General features: G+C 51.5%; 1 protein-coding gene across 2 annotated transcripts in view; it reads right to left on the bottom strand.

Annotated features, from left to right (window-relative positions):
• The window catches only part of adamts6 (ADAM metallopeptidase with thrombospondin type 1 motif, 6), a 480,737-nt gene that overhangs the window by 53,692 nt on the left and 408,759 nt on the right, over nt 1–18,286 (bottom strand). For both annotated transcript variants that reach the window (XM_072496932.1, XM_072496933.1), the window contains one exon: nt 15,641–15,804. In XM_072496932.1, coding sequence (XP_072353033.1) covers nt 15,641–15,804 — 164 coding nt within the window. The remainder of the gene's footprint in view (nt 1–15,640; nt 15,805–18,286) is intronic.

The raw sequence follows: 18,286 nt of genomic DNA, 5'->3' as shown, positions 1-18,286 counted from the left end.
GATTGAAATAATTAGGTTTTTTTCTGGCCAGAGAGAATTAAACGGCTCTGTGGTAAGCAAATTGGTCTTTTTATTTAATGTTATGTTTTTATTCATTATCTATTATTCCAGTATCCCATTCCAAATCACTTTGCAACTTTATAATAAAAATAACGGATGTTCACTCTTCCATGGATGTCCCATCCCAAATCCTGGACTCAGGGATGTTTGCACACTTTTGCTGGAAATCTGTACTACCTACTATGTAGCTGGGACACTGGGATCAGATGGGAGCAAGATGGTGAGGAGGGGGTGGGAAGTTACTATAATCTTTCACCACAGTTTAAGTGAAAGAGCTAAGAGTTTCCATGATGCATTCTGACACACTCAATCACTCTGGAATCACCCTACCCTATAAATTTAAAATCCTTCCCAAGTACCCTGAACAACAATGGACACCACTGATGTAATTCACCCATCTTGGATCCAGATGAGCAAATACTTTAATGAAGAAGGTATGTTCCTGTTTCCCAAACTTGTTTTTGTTTGGAGAGAGGGGGAGTACAGCCAGAAGAGTTTACTGGTCTCACAACAATAGCATGAAAAATTGATAAAATGATGCATTCTGACATGATCATTGTCTTCACATTGTGTGCTTGTAAACAACAACAAAAAAGCTTGGGCAAGTATTGAAACTAGTGCCCCTTTGAGTTACTAATCAGGCAGGCTAGTAATTAAGAGGATAAATGATATATGCTGTTGCCAGTAACAAGACATATTTGTGCCACTAGACAATGGAAACATTCTGCTGACTATTAGCAGGCCTGTGCACATCTCCATCCTTCCCTCCGTAAATATGCCATTTCCTCAGTTTCTTCTGTTCCTGCAGCTCACAATGGCAACTGCTGCACCTTTCCAAGAGCAACATTTGCATGCACAGCAAATGGTGAACACCATTACTGGGAAATTGGGCTCCATAGTTTCATCGGTGCTGGCACTACGGGAGCTGAAAAGCCATAAAATGATGAATGGCGAAGCCTGCACTTTGGCCAATTCTGGTGAGGCCTGTGCTGTGCCCCAGGCAGGGAATGTTGTTAGCGTCTTCGCTGACTTGACGCATGTTCCTGAAACTTGTATCACACAGCTCTTCTGAATACCTGTGTTAATCAGTCATGGCTGTATAAGCTGCGTTAGCAGCCCCCCCAACCCCAGCTCCACCAAACTAGTGTTATTTAAAAGTCATCTATCCAGAGAGCAGGTAAGGGGTTGTCGACTTACTTCTGCAATGGAAAAGTTTGTTGAAGTGGTGTGGTTTGCTTTTTGGAGATCTGCTGGTGAGAGTGTGCACCCATTTAGGGAGGGCAGAGGATTTTGCCACTCAGGTTTGCGAGAGGTATGAGAGCTGGTGTGCAGTACTTCTGAGTCTGCAACAGGACCAACAAATAGAACAGAGGCTGCAGAAAAAGGAAACTCTACAAAGAGGGAGAACATTCTTCACAGAAGGCCCTTCCTGCACAGGGCTTTTGAGAGCGTTTCTCTAACCTCCATCTGAGGTAAGAACAATGCCTGAAGTGCCTCAGCTTCACGAAGGAGGCGGTTATCGAACTGTGCCACCTCCATCAACACAACCTGGGGACTCACACCAGGGCAAGGAATATACTGCTGTGGCCAAAGTCACAGAGTCATTGAACCGACAACATAAGTCTACCTACATGCTAAACAGTGGAAACAGCATGTATTAGGCTGAGCTAAGCAATCCCACAGCCAACTGATTAGATCAAAGCTCTGCAATCCTGCCACATCCAGTTTTGAATGGTAATGGCCAATTAAACATCTGACTGCGGGAGGAGGCTCAACAAATATCCCCATTTTCAGTGCTGGTGAAGCCCACCATGTCAGTGTAAAAGTCAAAGCTGGGACTGAGATGACTGGCCTCCAACAACAATAACCATCTTTATTTGTGCTAGGTATGACTCCAAACCAGCAGAGAGTTTTCCTTCTGATTCTGTTGACGCCAGTGTTGTGCTGGCTCCTTGCTGCCAAACTCTGACCTATGCTGCCTAAATGGCAAGTGCATTCACTCTCAATGACAACCGTTGCCATTGCTGAATCCCCAATATCAACATCCCGAGGGTTACCACTGATCAGAAAAATAACTGGACCATCATATAAATACTGCGGCGACAAGAGGAGGACAAAATAGGAATTCTGTAGTGAGTAGCTCACTTCCTGACTCCCCAACGCCTGTTAACCATCAACAGGGCACGTGTAGAGAGTATTCCCACTTGTACAAATCAATGCAGCCCCATCAAGACGTTGACACCATCCAACACATCGGGGCCCAGTTGAACACCACCCATCCACCAGCTTAACCATTCACTCCTCCACCACCAGTATACTCATCATAACTTTCTTTTCTAAAAATTCACATACATAGAAATGAACTAATCACCTTTAAACATTTCCATAGCGTACCACTCGGCGCAAGAAAGTCATGGGCGAGCTGTGTAGAATGGTGAACTCCATTGACCTCGGGAGGGATTCTCCGGTCGGCAGGCGGAAGCAGCCAGAGAATCCCACCCTATGTCTTGTCAGTGCCTTTCCCTGCCTGAGTGCTCCTACACAGTGTTACCCCATTGGCTGCAGGATGACGGATAGAAGGCTGCAGCCTTTCACTGGGAGAGACTATCGATGGCTTTGGAGGATGCCCGTAAACAGCTCTCGGTCTTGAGGGCCTGGCTTCAGACTTCAGCATGGGTGGTATGGCAGTCTGGGATAGCCAGCTACGAGACAATGGCAAGAGCAATGCGGAATGGTAGTGATGGGAGCAAGAACAATGTCGATCTGCGAGAGGTTTTGTGAACCAAGGAGCCACTGCTACTACCCCAGTGTGACATTTCAGCAATCCTGGTAATCAGCTGAAGGATAGATTGTTGAACCGTTGCAAGAGTAATTTCCCTTTGAGGACTGAGAGCCATAGGCATGATGGCAGCAGTCTGAGCCTGCAGAGCAACAAGTATGGCTCTCATGGCCATGTCTGTGTTTCTACTATAGCGTGGAGACATACCTAGCGTTTGCAATGTCACAGCGGAAGCTGGGATGGCAGCCACCAGATGCTGCATCACAGCTGGATCTGCAAGTGCTGACCACCACATCAATGCTGAAAAGGGTGGGCTCCAAGTTCTGCATGACTTCCTGTGCTACTTTAGAGCTGGACTCCTCTTTGCTCCGTGATAGTGACTGGAGGCTGTCAAATCCTCCAAGTTACTTGGTATGCATCCTCATCAGTGTTCCCCTGTAGCCTGGCCCATCAAAACTTCATCTGTAGCAGAACTCATCTGCAACCTTACCTTCTGTGAGCTGGTACATGAACTATTCTTTCCCCAGGCCGAGCCACAGGCCACTTGTACCCAGTGGCTCGTCATGCGCAGATCCCAACCCTATACTAGCCCCTAGAATTTGTGCAGTGCCAGTATCTGAACATCTTTCCTTTGCTGTATCTCAGAAGTTGCAGGTTGTAGGGGGAAGCGGTCCTATGCTGTTTAACTGACCTCTCAGACCATTTTGGAAAAAATTGTCAGGAGCTCCAGAACTCATACTGGCAATGATGATAGTGATGCCTGACCTGCCAAGCTCCTGTAGACATTTAAATTCTGTGCCAACATGTAGGCAAGAATTCTAAGCCCTCTGATTGCTAATTCCTTTTGGCACAACTGGGCTGACTGGATAGGAACTAGATTAAGTGTGTATTCTGTCACATTCCCACCCAGATTTATCATTCTGATATTTCCCTCCCATCTAAAATTTTGATGGGTGGACTTCTGGTGGTGACATGTAGATTGAGGTCGCACGTTGGGTGGCCCCTTCCAGAGCTTTTGGTTTTTGGCCCTTTTCACCCAGAGTTTGGGGGAAATTTTGTATGATCGGTTGTTGGATTCAACAATTATTGAGGGGGGCTCTTTAAGAGAATTAGGGTTAGGGTTAGGGTTATACTGGAAAATAAAATGATTCTTGAAAATTACTGAATCTGCAGAAATATGACCAAGTTATAAAAATTGATTAAACTATTGAATCTTGACCATGAGGCACGGTAGCATAGTGGTTAGGACAGTTGCTTCATAGCTCCAGGGGTCCCAGGTTCGATTCCCAGCTTGGGTCACTGTCTGTGCGGAGTTTGCACTTTCTCACCGTGTCTGCGTGGGTTTCCTCCGGGTGCTCCGGTTTCCTCCCACAGTCCAAAAATGTGCAGGTTAGGTGGATTGGCCATGATAAATTGCCCTTAGTGTCCAAAAAGGTTGGGTTGGGTTGCTGGGGTGTGGTGGGAGTGTGGGCTTGGGTGGGGTGCTCTTTCCGGGGGCCGGTGCAGACCTGATGGGCCGAATAACCTCCTTCTGCACTGTAAATTCTATGATATGATTCTATGTCTGTCTATAGATGCTGACAAATGTTGCAAAAGATGTACTGCGAGAGAAGCGATACATGGGTACAGTCAGTGAATTTGCAACAATCTCATAAGAATGACATGACTAGACCAGGCGTGACGTAGGGAGTTTGACTGTGGGGCAGGGGTCATAAGAATCATGCGACATCAAAGAAAGGATAATTAATTTGGAGTAATTGATTAATGTCTAATTAACTAATCACCTGTTAACTGACTGACACTTTCCTGAACGAATCAAGGGGGTGTCAGCTGGGAATTAGAACCAATGAAAGTAAATAAGGGACTAAACCATAGATAATGATTCCCTTAAGAACGTGATCCATATCATTGATTATGAGAAGGATATTGAAGCATCCATGAAAATTAATTTTAAAGCCCTTGTTGAAATTACTCTTATTTTGAAGTCTTTTCTTTCACTCTCCCGTATCTCAAGGACTTTTCAATGTACTCTCAAACGTTTTTCGATTTAATTTTGAGCAAATGTATTAAGTGAATTATTGAATACCTCTTCAGCCGGACTGAGTACCTTATACCGAGTAGAGGTAAGAGGATCTTTCATCGGTCTTCAGAAAAGTTGTGGTACTGAGAGGATGTCGGAAATGCAACAGAAGAATATGGGATGAAAGGGTACGAGTGCTAGTCCGCCTGAGAGCTCAGGTTCGGTGCAGATTTCTGTGTGAGGAAAGATGGCAGGAGTTAGCTCGTCGGGTGGGGCTTTGCCCATTACAGTGGACATGTTGGCTGAGATGATGACAGTGGAGTTTGACGGGCAGTTTGTCGAGCATTTTGAGTGGCATGGGAAGGAGATGATGGGAACGCTCAAACAGTTGGTGGACGATATGTTGGCCTCGATAAAGGAGGCTCTGGAATGACGTCGACGGCGGTGCGAGGTAATGGTGAGGTGTTGAACGGAGTGGAGGAGGCATGGTCACAGCACAGTGACCAGCTTGCCTCGATGGGAGAGAAGCAGCGGAAGATGGAGGAGAGTAATAAAGGGCTGAGAGCCAAAGTGGAGGCCTGGAAGTTGGTCATGGTGGCAGAATCTGCTGGTCGTAGGTCTGCCCAAGGGGCTGGAGGGCCTGAGGTCGATGGAGTACTTTTCGGAGATGTTCGCCAAGTTGTTGGGGGAGGAGGAGAACACCTCCCTCTTTGAGCTGGATAGGACTCATCAGTAGCTCCGGTTAAACAGCAAAGGCAAATGAGCCACCTGGAGTTGTGATAGTCTGTTTTCACAGCTTTCAGATGAAGGAGAAGGTTTTGAGATGGGCCAAGCAGAATTGGGAGGTGAGGTGGGAAGGCAATGATATTCGAATATACCAAAACATCACGGTGGAGCTGGCAAGGCAGCGGGTGGCCTACAACAGGATGAAGGCAGCACTTTCCAAGAGTAATGTGCGGTTCGGGGTGGTTAACCCAGCAAAGTTGAGAGTTACACATAACTGCAAGGACTATTACTTTGAAATGGTGGAGTCGTTCGTGAGGACCAAAAGATTGAAAGTGAACTGAGTTTTGACTTTGTTTTTGGATGCGTTGGGGGGGGGTATGGTTTGGGGTCTTTTCCCTTTTGTTTGGGGTTTATCATGTTTGGTTGTTTAGAACGGTTGGGTGTGGGGTAGGGCTTTCTGTTGGATTTTGTACTAAGTATGTGGGGGGAGGGGGCTCTAGCGGGGGCCTCCTCGCTAGCAAACTTGAGTTGGCTAGTGAATGGGAGTGAGGTGGGGGGAGGGGCCGTGATTAGCCGAGCCTGTGTGAACAGGTTTCGATGGGACTGGGAAGTGGGAATGGAGGGGGGTGGGGAGTATACAGACAAAGGTGGTTTTAAGAGAAAGTGCTTGGGACGGTTTCTGGGAAGGCGGGAAGGGTTTCTGGTTGACGGTGACTAGGGGTAGGGCCTGGTCCCGCTCGTGGGGCAGGCCCGGGGGTTGCGGTCATGACTGATAGGAGGGGGAGGGAGGAGAGGGGTTGAGAGACCCCCAGTTTGACTGGTAATGTGGAACATGTGGGGGTTGGGTGGACCGGTGAAACAGGTGAGAGTTTTCTCATATTTGAAGAGCTTGAAAGCCGACATGGTGCTATTGCAGGAGACCCATTTGAGGGTGAAGGATCAGGTTAGGCTTCAGAAGGGTTGGGTCAGTCATGTGTTCCACTCAGGATCTGAGAGCAGGGCCCGAGGGGTAGCGGTGCTAGAATGTAAGAGTTAGGTTTCAGGTGGAGAAGATGGTGGTGGTTCAGGGGGCCAGATACGTTATAGTGGCAGGTGCTGTGGAGGGCAGGTTGGTGGTGTTGGTTAGCACCTATGCCCCGAATTGGGATGATGTAGGGTCTATGAAGAGGATGTTGGCTGCCATACCAAGTACTCTGACTGTGCACAGTTAACTTTTGGTGGAGACTTAAACACTGTGTAGAATCCAGAGATGGATTGGTCTAAGCCGCACTGGTTGACCCCTTTGGTGGATGGGGACGGGGGACAGGGTGTTTCAGGTCCAGGATGGGGTGAGGGGGTTGGCGGTGACACCGGAGCAGGTGGAGATGTTTGAGGATGCGGTGGCTAAGGGGTGCTCCCAGAGATGATGGAAAAGGCATCTATTTCGCTGTTGTTAAGGTTGGAGGAGTGCTTTCTGCAGGTGATTGGGAAGGATCAGGCGGGGTTTGTAAAGGGTAGGAAGTTGTCCTCAAATGTGCGGGCTTGTTAAATATAGTGCTCTCCCCATCAGGAGAGAGGAGCAGGAGTTGGTGGTGGCGCTGGATGTGGAGAAGGCATTTCAACGAGTAGAGTGGAATTATTTGTTTGTGGTTGGAGCTGTTTGGGATTGGGCCTAAGTTTGTGGCGTGGGACAAATTATTATATAAGGAACCTAAGGCAAGTGTGCGTACAAATGAGGTGAACCCGGGATATTTTCAGCTGCATAGGGGAATCCCCTTTTGTTTGCTTTGGCGATAGCACCCTTGGCCAATGCGCTCAGGAGCTCGGATAAGTGGAGGAGGATAGTCGGGGTGGGGGGGGGGGGGGGGGGGGTGGTTGGACGACCTTTTGTTGTCTATGTCTAACCCGGGTCCATCGGTGGGGGATATAATGAGGCTGCTCAAGAGGTTTTTTTTTTCTGGATATAAACTGAATTTGGAAAAGAGCGAGTGCTATTTTGGTTTTTTTCTGGGGGTGGGAGTTGACTTGGGGATATTGCTGTTTTGTGTGCTACTACTCACTTCAGGTAGTTCAGAGAGCAGGTGGCTCAAGACTGGGCCCGGATCCGTAAATTGAATTTTACAAGCCTGATGGGTAGGGTCAAGGCAGATTTGCTGAGATTCGACAGCTTCCCCCTATCATTGGCAGACCAGGTGCAGGCGGTAAAAATGAATATCTTGCCGCGGTTTTTATTTTTGTTTCAGTGTTTACCGGTCTTTTAGCCGAAGGCGTCTTTTACAGGGGTGGAACGGATGATTTTGTCATTTCTCTGGGCAGGTACAGTAACGAGGATTCGGAAGAGGGTGCTTCAGAGAGGGTGACAGTCAGGGGATTCGGCTTTTCCAAATCTTATGTATTATGTGGTGAATGGCGAGAAGGTGTAGGGCTGGGGTAGGGAACCAGAGGCGATGTGGGTGGAGACAGAGGCAGCCTTTTGTATGTGGTCAGGGCTGTGAGCGCTGGCAACGGCGCCGCTCCCATTTGTCCCTGGGAAATACTCGGGTAGTCCGGTGGTGGTGGCCCGGCGCAAGATCTGGAGGCAATTTTGGCAGAACTTTAAGTTGGGGGCGGGGTGGAAGTTGATGGCGGTCCGGGAGAATACAGGGCCGGGCTTCTCCGAGCCTCCGCGTCGAAATCGCGCTTGGCGAGGGGGCGGAAAATGGGGTCTCAGACCTGCGATGAGCTACGACGCCAGGACACAATTCTCCACGGACCGGAAAATCAGCACCAGCCGCGCGTGACGCAGCGCCGGTCAGGGGCCGTTAAAAGAAGCCCCTGCGCTGATTCTCCGCGGTCGACCTGCTGAGTTCCGTCGGCATGGTTCCCGGACTGGCGGCTGAGCTGGCCATCCTGGTGGGGGGGGGGGCGGGGGTTCAGACTCCGGGGGGGGGGGCCTCCACAACGGCCAGGCCCGTGATCAGGGGCTACCAATTGGCGGGCGCGCGCGATCCAGGGGAGGGCCTGTCTTCTTCCGCGCCTGCCCGCTGTGTGGCTCCGCCATGTTGCGCGGAGGCCGGTGCAGAAACGCCCGTCACGCCCATGCACTGATGTGAGGCCGGCCACAGGGCCCCGTATCGGCAGCAGGAGCTGCGGGGCGCACGCCGGGGCACTGCTATCCCTCTTGAAATCGAAGAATCACTCCGGACTTTTTTCCAGCAGGCATGGGGACATAGCCCCATTTTCAGAAAATCCTGGCCCATATGTTTGAGCCGGCGAAGCTGGATGCTAGGTTTCAGGGGTGGGAGGAGCTGGGGGTGATGGAAATGAAGGATCTATTGTATTATTGGGGTATTGGTTGGGGGAGAGGGGGGGGGGGGAGTTTCAGTTGTTCTTGATGTTTTGCCTTGTTCTGTTTTATGTATAAAATGTTAAAAAACAAATAAAAATATATATTTTTTTAAATGTTGGGGGTAATGGAGAGTACTTAAAGATTAAAGCTTGCCAAACTACTTGAGATGTTTTTTGAGAAACTCTTCTGTCACTGTAATGACTATTGGCATCGTAACTCTTCAGTGCACTTCGCCATGTGCTCCGAATGAACTTGAGATGGGAAAGCCTTCCAGGGCCACAGGACAGGGAGTTCTCCCAATGCCCTGGTCAACATTTATTTCTCAAACGACACCATTAAAACAGATTATCTGGTCATTATCTCATTGCTGTTTTGGGACATTGCTGTGGAGAAAATGACTGCCACATTTCCTATGTTACAACACTTGACTGCATTAGGAAAAGCTCAATTGATTGTAAGGCGCTTAGGAAGCCCTGAGGTCATGAGGGGCGCTCATGAATCCAATTCTTTCTTTCTTTCTATCACTCTTTCTGTGCTGGGCAGAGGTCTCAGAAGTACAAAGATTCATTCCAATTGTGGAAATAGGGTGCGGGATTCTCCGGTCTCCGACGCAAAAATCACATTCGGCGTTCGGCCGGAGAATCCCCGTTTGCGCCGAAATCTGGGGCGGCGCCGCTTTTGCGATGCTCCACCCCCTCCAAAACGGCATGCTCATAGAGGACGGCGCGCGCCGTATGGACGGCCTCAGGACGTCACCTGAGGCCCTACCCTGATGCTCCGCCCCCTCCAATGAGCCGATTTCCCGATGACATGGGTCAGTCATGCTATTTATTTTTGTGAACCCGGCGTGGCGGCTGCAGACTGAGTCCAGTGCCGCCACAGTCGGGTGTGAGCCATTCCCCGGGCAGTGGGGGCTTTGGTGGGGGTTGGGGGCACTGGTGTGGGGTGGCGAGCCTGGTCAAAGGGGGCTGATTTTGGAAGGCGGGTCGGCGCGCAGCTGGCGCCATGTTGCACGGCACGGCCGCTGTCATATGCATGCGCGGCCACGGACCCGGCAATTCTCCGGCCATATCCACAGCTGAAGCCGGGGGCTTTACGCTCCGTGCCAGCTAGCCCCCCACCAGACGGAGGATCGGTGCAGGTTTTGCGCCATTTTTTCAGGCATAAAACCTCACTGTTCTCAGGCTGGCGTCAGCACTTAGTCTTCAATTACTGAGAATCCAGCCCGCTGAATGTCTGATCCCTTATCGCCCACACCTCAGTAAGTGAACTCTCTCAGTCAGTGACAGTCCTCAAGCCTGTAGCTTATTCGCTATTTTGAGGTTTCCTCTACCAAGGATCACACTCACATACCCCATGTAAGTGAGTGGACAGGGAATGTGAATAATTCTAAATTCTTAACTTTATAAAAGGAATCCAAAATTCAAACAACAAGAGTCATTTCAAATTTATCTAAAATATGACTGGCTGGATTCTCCGTTGGCGAGATCCTCCATTTCGCCAACAGCGCACTCACACCCGTGGATCTCACTACGGCGTGGGGATGCCCACAATGGGAAACCCCATTGGTCGGCTGCCGGGACGGAGAATCCCGCTGCCGGCGGGGGCGCGCCGCACCCGTTTTAAATCCCGCTCGATGCATTTATGTATTTGAGTGTGCACAGAAGTTACAACATAATACTACTCATGGAGTTTTGTTCTACTGACCTTGCGTCTACAGTGGAGCAATATCACCAGGGTTGAAAAACAAATGTAGCATACCTGCAGATAACGCAACTTACAAGAAAACATTATACCATCAAACCATTAAAAAAACACCAGGGGCGAAATTCTCCGGAAACGGCGCGATGTCCGCCGACTGGCGCCCAAAAACGGCGCCAATCAGACGGGCATCGCGCCGCCCCAAAGGTGCGGAATGCTCCGCATCTTTGGGGGCCGAGCCCCAACATTGAGGGGCTAAGCCGACGCCGGAGGAATTTCCGCTCCGCCAGCTGGCGGAAACGGCCTTTGTTGCCCCGCCAGCTGGCGCGGAAATGACATCTCCGGGCGGCGCATGCGCGGGAGCGTCAGCGGCCGCTGACAGTTTCCCACGCATGCGCAGTGGAGGGAGTCTCTTCCACCTCCGCCATGGTGGAGACTGTGGAGGAGGCGGAAGGGAAAGAGTGCCCCCACGGCACAGGCCCGCCCGTGGATCGGTGGGCCCCGATCGCGGGCCAGGCCACCATGGGGACACCCCCCGGGGTCAGATTACCCTGCGCCCCCCCCCAGGACCCCGGAGCCCGCCCACGACGCCTTGTCCCGCCGGTAAGGTAGGTGATTTAATTTACGCCGGCGGGACAGGCAATTTATCGGCGGGACTTCGGCCCATCCGGGCCGGAGAATCGCGGGGGGGGGGCCCGCCAACCGGCGCGGCGCGATTCCTGCCCCCGCCGAATATCCGGTGCCGGAGACTTCAGCAACCAGCGGGGGCGGGATTCACGCCAGCCCCCGGCGATTCTCCGACCCAGCGGGGGGTCGGAGAATGTCGCCCCTGGAACTAGATCCTCTGTCGGCCGACGGCGGAATTGCGAATCGCGATCGGGCGGAGAATATGGTGTCAGCCGAAAATTGAGGTCGGAGCTGGGTGCCCAGCGGAACACCATACTCGTGCGCCTCGATAGCGGCATGAATGCGTTCCACACCGAGCGCCGGCCTGGGCATGCCAAATGTACAGGAGCATGCATTAACATCTCATTAAACGGTCTGACCTGGTATCTCCATCCTCCCGCGATGTTCTGCCTCCACCAGGCAGAAGTGGCGACGGCGCGGTTCACTTGATCTATTTAAAATTAGGAAACAGGCGCCATGGCCGCTGAGGGAGAGGAGGTAGGTAATGGCCCTAAAAGCACAACTGTGGGCTGACAGCTGTGACGCTGGCTGAGGGGCGTCTGCCAGGGCCAGGGCGAGTAGTGGGGGGGGGGGTGGGGGTGACCAGGATATGCTCCATAGGGTTGGGGTTGGGGTGGTGCCCCCCCCCCCCGAAACCAGGGTGTCCAATCATGGACCGCCATTGCCTCAGGCTGCAAGGGAGTCATTTGGTTGCACACCCCACTCACTGCCCGCTGTGGCCCGTAAATGGGCAGAACGCCACCAGTGCCCCCCTATCCCCAGGCCACCTCCCCTAGAGGCCTACAGACACCAGCCAGCCCATCCATGGGATGGGCATGGTCTAGCGCAGTCCGTTGCCCACCAGGTGTTGGCGCTCCTCCATGCATCCATCCAAGGCGTTGCCCCATTGCAGAGGCAGCATGGGAGCCGCGGAGCGCACCTTGACCAGTGTGCGCATTGACCGTGGACATCAGCAACCCCCAGGCACACTACTGCTCGCAGGCCAGACGTCGTGCAAGTGACACCATCAGCTAGCCCGTCCCACAGCACCACCGGCTGTCACCAAACCCTGTTTGCCCATTGCGCCCCTGCCCCTATTCATCCTGCCCCCAGTCAAGTAAGCACAACCGATGCATCGCACAAAGGACCCACAGCACACCACAGCTATGGTCTCCACAGGTACCCACCCCCCTGGTTGAATCCCACCCATAGGCCTTGCCCACACACATGCCAGCAAGCATGGCTTCAGTCCGTGGCCACACAGGGGGTAACCTCCGACTGGCTTGGGGGCCCTGACCCGTTTCCACCTCCAACACCCGTGCCCCACATCACTGGCATACCAACCCCCCCCCACCTACTTCTCCCAGTCCAGCCCATCCCTCACAGCCTTCAGACAGAGGACCGAAGCAGTTCGGAACGATGGTGAACAGGTATTTATTGTGATATATACAAGTATTATGCGCTAGCCCCTATCGCTAACCTATGTGCCTCACCAATGCCAACTTAAATGGTGTCTACTTTTCTAATATTGTGTGTCCTAGTGTTCCGTCTAGGTGGTTCCCCAGGCGGTACATCAGATGTGGAGACGGCCTGCTGTGTACCTTGCTCTGGGTCCCCTTTGGAGGCCATCTTCTGGATTGACCGGGCCTGGATGAGCCTGGCAAGTCTTCTGGGTGTCACAGGTGGCATGGTGCCACCCTGTTCTGCCCCTGCCCATTGGATGCACCAGGGACAGGTGCTGGGTGATTCAGAGGCAATGAGGTATTCCAGCACCACCCCTGCACGAGTCACCAGCAGCGGCTCCATCCTCCCTCGGGGTACCCGATATCCCCAGGGCGACTCCTTGGGACGAAGGTGCGGCCAGAGCAAGCTCCGAAGGCTCCCCCACCACCTGGCGCTGCCAATCCTGGAGGCCCACTCAGAGTCTCAATGCTCAAAGCCATGGAGCACAGGGACTGTGCCACGTCTCTCTGGGACTATGCCATGTTCTTCTGGGACTGTCCAACATTCCTCTGGGACTGTGCCACCTCATTCAGGGACCAGGTCAGGCCAGCCAGTGCCAGGCCAATCCCCTTGACACCCCCAACCATGGCCTGTTGTGAGTGGGCCAAGCTCTGGAGCGCCACAGCAATTTCCATGCGGCTCTGGTACATGGATGTCTTTGACATAGCTGCTCTGTCCTGTGCATCAGTCATTGTCCGCACAGAGTGCCCCAGGCCTTGGACATCCTAGCCCATGGTCAATACCTTGACAACCACGGCCTCCACCGCGGATGCCACTCGTGTGGTTTTAGCCCGGGTGGCACACATGGTCGGCACCACTTCCTGCCCCTGCAGGTGATTGGATTCCTCCAACTGCATCTGCCGGCGCTGGATGGTTGCTGACAGCCCCTCATGTAGTCCCTGGCTCTGTGTCTGCATCTCCACTATCGATGGAACCGCTCTTTCCAGAAGCTTAAGACCCGTCTGGGCGGCAGCTCGTCCCTGGGGTGGGGCCGCCCTCCGACCATCCACCCCCTTGAGGGTTCCTACCTCCACCTACCGCTGCATGTGTGTGGTGTGCACCAGATAGCGCCCCAGGAGCCTCTTTCATTGTAGTGTCCAACCAAGGTGAGTGTCTCTGGGATGGTGAAGGGTGCCGGTGACAGCAGTGTCGAGAAATCGGTGTTGTCCCCGGACATGTGCTGTTGTGGGGTTGCAGCTGGGGATGCGGGGCAGCAGCAGATCCCGCCTCATCGTCAGGCAAGTCACAGGATTGCCGCGGGGGGGGGGATCGCAGACGGTCCCACCTCATTGTCAGGTGATTGGGTGTGTGTAGGGAGTGTGGGGCGGGGGTGATGCCAGGGGCACGGAGGTGGTGACTCACGTTGGTTGTCCTGAGAAGGTCGTGCATCTTCTTCCTGCACTGCTGCTTGGTCCTGCTACTGACGCCATGGTGCTCACAGCCTCTGCCACCTACGCTCAGGCCCGGTTGATGTCAGCCGGTGGCAGCCTCCTTCCCACCCCAAAGAACAGCATGTCCCGCATCTCCTCCCTGGCACCCGGCATTGTCTCCAGCTCTGCTTCGGTGAATCTCGGTCTGCTCTTTGGGGTGGCACCTTTGGAGCTGGAATTAGATGATGTGGGGAGTGGAGTGCTATATACGGCTGCAGCTTGTCAGGCGCTTGAGTGCCAATCCTGACCCCAGCGGATCATACACCGGCATGTGTTGGAATCACACAAAATCCACGTAGCGCCACTGCTGACCAATTAACATGTCTTGAATGCCTCAGGACCAGCACCCCCATTGTAACTGCAGAACACCCGCAATTCGGTCTCGGCATCAGCACTTAGTCTCTGAACCTGAGAATCCCACCCCAGCAATTGCTTTGTTAGTACTTGGTGCAACCTCTCAAAATAAGCAATGGGGGGGCCCAGTCAATATTAGAATGTGTTCTTCTTTTGCAAAACTGAGCTTGTCATTCATCAATTGAAGCAGTAAATTTAGACTAAATGTAATGATTGTCAAACGTTTGCTTGCTAATGATCTTGTGAGGCTTCATGGGACATTTTACTATGTCAAAAGACCTATAGAAATCTGATGTCCTGCTTTGATGTCCCGTCTGATGTCCAGCTTTGACAAAGGGTCACCTGGACTCAAAAAGTTAGCTCTTTTCTCTCCCTACAGATGCTGCCAGACCTGCTGAGATTTTTCAGCATTTTCTCTTTTGGTTATATAAATCTGAATTGCTCTTGCCGCTGTACGATGCAAAATACTTCTATTTTTGAACAACATTGGCCATTAGTCAAGAGAAATTAGAATTGTTACAATGGGAAACATATCTCTGGAAGAGGACTCGGAAATACAAATGTAGTACAACTTCTTGGTGGCTCAGCTGGTTGAAAGTCGGCAGGACTTTCCTCAGGGATTCTCCCGACAGTCCACTGAAAATTTGGCTGAAGGTAGGCAGAAATGCCAGCTACACAATGCCTTCGACATTTTTGCTGATTTTTAGGGGAGATTCCCTGCGAATATTCCTGGCAAATAAGCACATGAACCACAAGTCAAGTAGGCCCGAATTGGACTCTATAAGTCTCTGCTGCTAACTGATCTCAGCCAGGGTGGCAATAGGGGTGCTACTGTTTGCATTGGTGGTCCTGCCTCAGGAAGGGGACAATCAGACAGGGTTCCAGTTTCTGACTGGAGTATGTGTAAGTGGACAGGGCCAGACTTGGCTGTAATTGTTCCCTGTTGACACTCACCGTCTAAACTGGTGGAGAATAAACAGCATATCAAACAAGCTATAACAAGGAGTCGATACTTTTGAAAGAAGAAGGGCAGAGGATGACAGAAAAAACAAGAATAAAATAAATTAATGTAGGAATTTTTAATGAAGAATTACCATGACAACTAGAGTTTCTGTGGTAGGCCCTAATGCCTCCAGAGACTCTGGTTCATCTGCAGGTCTCCTATAATGGAAAGCTGTGCCAGCAACGTCAAATTTTCTTGGCCAGTCAATGGTCCAGGCACCATTTATGTAATATTCATCGCCTTCAGATTTCAAAGCTAGAAGTAAAATTTTCTAAATTACTCTTAAGGCAAAGCTTCAACAACTTCATAAAGAAACAACAAAGTATTTTGCAAGTAATATAAAAGTGTAAAACACTGCTTAAAAATGACCACAACTGAAACTGTTGGAAATACTCAGTAGGTTAGGGCACTTGAAGAAAGTCAAAACAGAGCTGATGGGCAGAATTTTCAAATCACGTTGAGGGTGGGCTTGGAGGAGTGAGGGCTAGAATATTGTAGCCTGTCGTTTTACTGGTATCTTCCCACCATCAGCACATCTTGGGAGAGACTGGTTTCTGTGGGGATGGAGTGGTGGTGGTGATGGCTACCTTCCCCCAAGCAATGGGCAGCTATGACAATCAATAGATTAACTAATCAATAGATCAATTAAGGCCAATGTTCTGAGGCGCCTGGAAATTCCTAGTTGGCCAGCTGCGACAGCTGAAACATGGAGGTGGCCTCCCGGTGGCAGACTAGGGGTCAGACCACCAGCATAATTTTAAATCACCCTTCTCCCTTGATGCGACCATCAATTCACTCAAGGACACGTGTCGGAATAAAACAGTGGTTTTAATTAACTATCATCTTTGCCTGCCTGCGACTGGTACATACGGAGGACAGTCCCACAGGCCAGCTACTCTTATACTCCTTCAAAGTGGCGGAGCCATGGGCTGAGCCCGTACATGCTCCAACATCCTCCAACATCTCCCCTGATGTGTTGGGTGCTCTGGATCCGTGCAACACTATTTTATTAAGTCAGAAACTGTTGAACATACTTTCAATGTGGGTTAACACAATATTAGATTGAACTAAAGACCTCTGCCTTGTCCTAACCAGTCTATGCACTCAGCACATGGTGAAGATCTGTGCTGTAAGCTGTAAGCTCTGTCTGACTAGGATGCTGCAGCTCGAATGAGCGGGAACTCTGATGCCCTCTGTCTTTATAGTGCGTGTGCTCTAACTGGTGATTGGCTGCAGTTTTGTGTGTGTTGATTGGTCCCGCTGTGTGTCCATCAGTGTGTGTGTATCTGCACCATGATATACTGGTGTATATTATGACATTCCTCCTTTTATAAAAGAATGTATGTGTGTGGCAATAAATAATGTATGGTGAGAATGTTCCTAACTACGTGTGGGGTGTGAAGACATATTTACAGGACTACGTACATGAGAACTAAGCTATTTACATGGGAAGGTGCCTGGTGCAGAGAAGCAGTATGCAACTAGAGTAACAAGATGAACACTATATACAAACCAGGGAAATGATCAAACAAAGCAACAAAACAATTCAGAAAGTCTATAAGTCGGCAAAGTTCATAAATTAAGTCTCTGAGGTGGGCGACAAATTCTGGTTGACCGCCTCAAGGGTGGGTCGAGAGCCGCCGGTTCAGGAGCGGGCTGGACTGCGACAGAGTCAAGGGGAGGCAGAGTGACAGGGAGCTCTGCATAGTCCGTGGCAGGGTCAGCAGGAGGGCGAGGCCACAGTGGAGGATCACGTAGCGAGCGTAGAACGAGACGAAGGGTGCGTCGATTGCGGCGCAAAATGGAGCCATCCGGTAGACTAACCAGGAACGAGCGGGGGGCCAGCTGCCGAAGGACAACAGCGGTTGCAGACCAGCCACCATCCGGAAGATGGATGCGGACGTTGTCATCTGGAGCCAGAGCAGGGAGACCAGCTGCACGGGAGTCATGAGCCGCCTTGTGCTGTGCACGAGACAGCTGCATCCGGCGACGGACTGGAACGTGGTTGAGGTCTGGGACATGAATGGACGGCACCGTTGTCCTCAGGGTACGACCCATGAGCAACTGGGCAGGCGACAGGCCAGTGGACAGTGGGGTGGAATGATAGGCCAGCAAGGCAAGGTAGAAATCGGACCCAGCATCGGCAGCCTTGCAGAGGAGCCTTTTGACTATATGTACTCCCTTCTCCGCTTTGCCGTTGCATTGGGGGTACAGAGGACTGGATGTCACATGGGCAAAATTGTACCGCCTGGCAAAGTTGGACTATTCCTGGCTGGCGAAGCAGGGGCCATTGTCCGACATAACCGTGAGCGGGATGCCGTGTCGAGCAAAGGTTTCTTTACAGGCACGAATGACTGCAGACGAGGTGATGTTGTGCAACCGTATCACCTCAAGGTAAATCAAAAAGTAGTCCACGATCAAGGCATAGTCTCTACCCAGCGCGTGGAACAGGTCGATGCCCACCTTGGTCCATGGTGACGTGACCAACTCATGGGGCTGCAGGGTCTCACGTGGTTGGGCCGGCTGGAAGCGCTGACAAGTGGGACAGTCGAGTACTGTGTTGGCTATGTCCTCATTAATGCCGGGCCAGTACACTGCCTCTCGGGCCCGTCGGAGGCACTTTTCCACGCCAAGCTGGCCCTCGTGTAGTTGTTCCAGGACAAGTTGGCGCATGCTATGCGGGATGACAATGCGGTCCAGTTTTAGAAGAACCCCGTCCACTACCACCAGATCATCT

The sequence above is a fragment of the Scyliorhinus torazame genome, chromosome 3 (genome assembly GCF_047496885.1).
Source record: "Scyliorhinus torazame isolate Kashiwa2021f chromosome 3, sScyTor2.1, whole genome shotgun sequence".
NCBI classification, from domain to species: Eukaryota; Metazoa; Chordata; class Chondrichthyes; order Carcharhiniformes; family Scyliorhinidae; genus Scyliorhinus; species Scyliorhinus torazame.
This window is presented reverse-complemented; position numbering and strand designations above follow the sequence as displayed.